General features: G+C 42.8%; 1 protein-coding gene across 1 annotated transcript; it reads left to right on the forward strand.

Moving 5' to 3' along the window:
• Positions 1–1138: 1138 nt before the first annotated feature.
• LOC122445236 (heterogeneous nuclear ribonucleoprotein Q-like) lies at positions 1139–2153 on the forward strand. Its single transcript, XM_043474185.1, has one exon. The coding sequence runs from the start codon at positions 1240–1242 to the stop codon at positions 2005–2007; it is 768 nt and encodes a 255-aa protein (XP_043330120.1). The 5' UTR covers positions 1139–1239; the 3' UTR covers positions 2008–2153.
• Positions 2154–4486: the final 2333 nt, after the last annotated feature.

A 4486-nucleotide genomic window follows, 5' to 3' on the forward strand; every position in this document is an offset into this window, starting at 1 on the left:
GGCACATCTGGAAATCAGCTCCTGGGAAGAAGGAATGAATAAAGTCATTGGCCTGGAGCAGAGCAGACTGAAGGAAGCCAAGGGAGCCATCTACAAGGAGCAAAGACTTTTCCCCCATCAGATTTCTGATTTCAGCTCAATATATGAAATACTTTTTAACCTCTAGAGCTGTTTACTGATGGAATAATCTACCTTAATAGAATAAGTATTCCCCTATGAAAACACACAGAGAGAAGTTGATTGTAGAAGGGTTTCCAGAACTTGGAAGGGAATTGGAGGAGAGCTGTATCTGGGTTCTAAGACTTCTTGGCCCCAACATTCCCTGTCTTTCTAATGCTTGAAACATCCATAGAAAAGACCAAAATGGCCAGAAAGTATAACGTTTCCAAAGTAAATAATTATTCAGTGTAAACTCGACTTGATATTCATGAATGCCATGTCCTCAAATGAGGCTGAAATCTAAGAAATTAACTGCTGAGTGACCCACACAAATATCAGAGAGGGAGGTGTTACCTAAGATTGTAGTGACAAGAGCCAGAAATGATCAGCAGGTGCACTGTGGCCTAAACTCAAGAGTCCTTAATCTTGTTTACATATTATATTAGGACAATACCCCGGTAAATCCAAATCAAATTATCCAATGTTCTACTGTTAGTTACTAAAAATTAATGACTCCAATTTGTTTCTCTTATTAGACTTTGATTTTTAGTTTTTCTCCTACAATTTCCCTTTTGTTCATTAAAACTTGTGAACAATGCCTTAAGAAGCTGTGGAGAAGTAGACAATTCTTCTGCTTTGGGGTTGGGATGGCCATTTGGCCATAGTTATCAAAATGTGAAGGGAACATACCCTTTGACCCAGCAATTCCACTTGTAGGAGTATATTTCCCTCCATATGAGAAATCACTGCAGTAAAGAATATGTGCAGGGCTTCCCTGGTGGTCCGGTGGTTAAGAATCTGCCTTGCAGTGCATGGGAAATGCAGGTTTGATCTTTGGTTCCTTTGATCCTTGGTCCCAGAAGATCCCACATGCCTTGGAGCAGCTAAGCCCATGCTCCACAATAAGAGAAGCCACTGCTATAAGCCCACACACCCCAGCTAGAAAGTGGCTGCTGGTTGCCACAGCTGGAGCTAGCCAGCACTCAACAATGAAGACTAGATGACAAGAAAAAAAACAGAGGCTTTTGTTTCCTTGAATATGAAGATCACAAAACAGCTGCCCAGGCAAGACGTAGGTTAATGAGTGGTAAAGTCAAGGTCTGGGGAAATGTTGGAACTGTTGAATGGGCTGATCCTATAGAAGATCCCGATCCTGAGGTTATGGCAAAGGTAAAAGTGCTGTTTGTACGCAACCTGGCTAATACTGTAACAGAAGAGATTTTAGAAAAGGCATTTAGTCAGTCTGGGAAACTGGAACGAGTGAAGAAATTAAAAGATTATGCTTTCATTCATTTTGATGAACGAGATGGTGCTGTCAAGGCTATGGAAGAAATGAATGACAAAGACTTGGAAGGAGAAAATATTGAAATTGTTTTTGCTAAGCCACCAGATCAGAAAAGGAAAGAAAGGAAAGCTCAGAGGCAAGCTGCAAAGAATCAAATGTATGATGATTACTACTATTATGGTCCACCTCATATGCCCCCTCCAACAAGAGGCCGAGGGCGTAGAGGTAGAGGTGGTTATGGATACCCTCCCGATTATTATGGATATGAAGATTATTACAATTACTGTGGCTATGACTACCATAACTACCGAGGTGGCTATGAAGACCCTTACTGCGGCTATGAAGATTTCCAGGTCGGCGCTAGAGGAAGGGGTGGTAGAGCAGCGAGAGGGGCTGCTCTGTCCCGAGCCCGCGGGGCTGCTCCTCCCCACGGCAGAGCCGCTTACTCTCAGAGAGGATGCCCCAGATCAGCAAGAGGCGCTCGTGGTGCGAGAGGATGTGCCCAGCAACAAAGAGGCCGCGGGGGAAAAGGGGTCGAGGCCGGTCCTGACCTGTTACAATGAAGACTGACTTGCTATGTGGGATTACACCAGAAGCTTGCAGTGGAGTAATGGTAAGGAAATCAAGCAACCTTAAATATCTCGGCTGTATAGGAGCATATTCTATTGCAGAAGACCTTCCTATGAAGATCATGGAATCAAATACAGGACATTGAACTAATACTTGGACTTTGATATGAATTTCTTTAACAATTTTCTCTGCAGTGCAAGTTATTAAACTAAAGCTACTCTATTTTCCAAATGTGTTCCAACAGAAATTCTTCATAACTTCTAGCATGGTATCTTAATAAAGAATAAAGTTCTTCTCTTTAAAACAAAAAAAAACCACTTTGGTTTCCTTCTTATCCTTCTTGAGTTTTCTAGCTCTTGTCACCTATTTGCTCGGATGAAGTCAGCTGCCACGCTCTGAGGAGCCCAGTGGAGAGGCCCATGAGGTAAGAAGCTGAGGGAGGCCTCAAGCGAAAAACCAGTGAAGAAATGAGGCCATCAGTCTAACAGCCTGTGAGGAACTAAATCCTGCCAGCAAAGCCTTGAGGGAACTTGACAGCAGATAGTCCAGAGTGGAGCTATGAGGTGACTGCATTCTCAGCTGACAGCTTGGTGACATCTTTGTAACAGACCCTGAGCCTGGAGGGCCCGACTAGGCCACTGGGACTCCTGATCACAGGAGATATGTGATAATAAATGTTTGTTGTTTTAAGCCACTAAGTTTTGGGGTAACTTGTTACACAGCAGTAGATAGCTAATACCAAATGCATGTTTGTTTATGCATGTATTTCTTTTTTAAAAACTAAATAAAAGTATCTACTTTATTTTTGTTTGATTTTTTAAATTTATTTTTAATTGGAATATAATTATTTTATATTGTGTTGGTTTCTGCCATACATCAACATGAGTCAGTCATAGGCATACATATGTTCCCTCCCTTCTGAACCTCCCTCTCACCTCCCACCCTATCCCAACCTTCTAGGTTTTCACAGAGCACTGGATTTGAGCTCCCTGCAACATACAGCAAATTTCTACTATCTAATTTTACGTCTGGTAATGTATATTTTTTAAACCCTGGCCACTGTGCTTGCCACCAGGGAAAGAAATTTAAGATTCTAGGGTGGGAGAAAACTTACTTTTTAATATAGACTCTTTTGTTTTATCTCAGTCTATTGTTTATTCAACAAACAAAATGATAACATTTAATATTCTCCAATGAACAATCATTCCAAAGGCCCATTTCTAAAATTCTCAAATGAAATTTTATTTTCTGTATCTACATAGGATAGCTAACTCACTCACAAAGAAGCTTTTTCATACTTCAACTGGAGCACATATTATATCACTTCACACACACAGAAAAGGAGACTCTTTCCTTCACCTCTTTGGGGGAAAAGGAAAATGCCTTCTTCTCAGTCCCATTCTCTGTGGCCTGATAACTCTGTGCTCCGGCCACTCCACGGGGCCCAACCCCCCCAGGGCCTTTGTTTCCATCTCTGTCTCTTAACTCACACCTCCTCTCAACTTGGAATTCTGCTCCTCCAACCCACCCTCCCCGCTCCCAGCTAATTCTTATACCTAACTCTAGGCTCTTCCTCTGACACCTCAGCCCACTCCTGCCCCAACCCCCCTTAGCAATTCTGTTCCTGGATATGCATCCCGGATAAGTGGGTCTCTCCTTCCTTTGAGCTAGCCGTGTGCTTTAAACTTAGTCCCAGGCAGGTCTGCACCCACCGTCACGTCATTTTTCTGTGTTCCCTATTAGACAGTAAGCTCCTTGCAGATAAGAGAGGATGGGATAGAAGGCAGACATATGGGACTATGGTATGACACACCCTGTTCACTCCCCCAATCCCTACCCGGAGTAGAGGCAGGAGACGTGGGCGCCCATACAGGGGTCACATTCTTGACTTAAAGTCACAAGAGATAACTGAGGATTTATACTTACCTTATCTTAGGAAGCATGTGCAAGATACCTTTATGGTCCCAAAATATATACACCCATAAAGATTTATAACAGTCAACCATAAAGAAGGCTGAGTGCTGAAAAACTGATGCTTTTGAATTGTGGTGCTGGAGAAGACCCTTGGACTGCAAGGAGATCAAACTAAAGAAAAATCAGCCCTGAATGTTCTTTGGAAGGACTGATGCTGAAGCTAAAGCTTCAGTACTTTGGCCACCTGATGCAAAGGGCTGACTCACTGTAAAAGATCCCGATGCTGGGAAAGATTGAGGGCAAGAGGAGAAGGGGAGCGGCAGAGGATGAGATGGTTAGACAGCATCACCAACTCAGTGGACACGAATCTGAGCAAACTCCTGGAGATAGTGAAGGACAGGGAAACCTGGTATGCTGCAGTTCTTGGGGTCTCAAAGAGTTGGACACAACTTAGCAACTGAACAACAAGACAGGATACCTTTAGTCACAACTCACAGGAATGTCATCACTTGTTATAAGGAAATTTAATTATTTCATTCATCAAGAAGCTCAGAGGCA

Source organism: Cervus canadensis, chromosome 7 (genome assembly GCF_019320065.1).
Source record: "Cervus canadensis isolate Bull #8, Minnesota chromosome 7, ASM1932006v1, whole genome shotgun sequence".
Classification (NCBI taxonomy): domain Eukaryota; kingdom Metazoa; phylum Chordata; class Mammalia; order Artiodactyla; family Cervidae; genus Cervus; species Cervus canadensis.

Coding starts and splice junctions, on each gene's coding strand:
- LOC122445236 (XM_043474185.1), top strand. CDS start 1,240: ATGAGTGGTAAAGTCAAGGTCTGGGGAAATGTTGGAACTGTTGAATGG.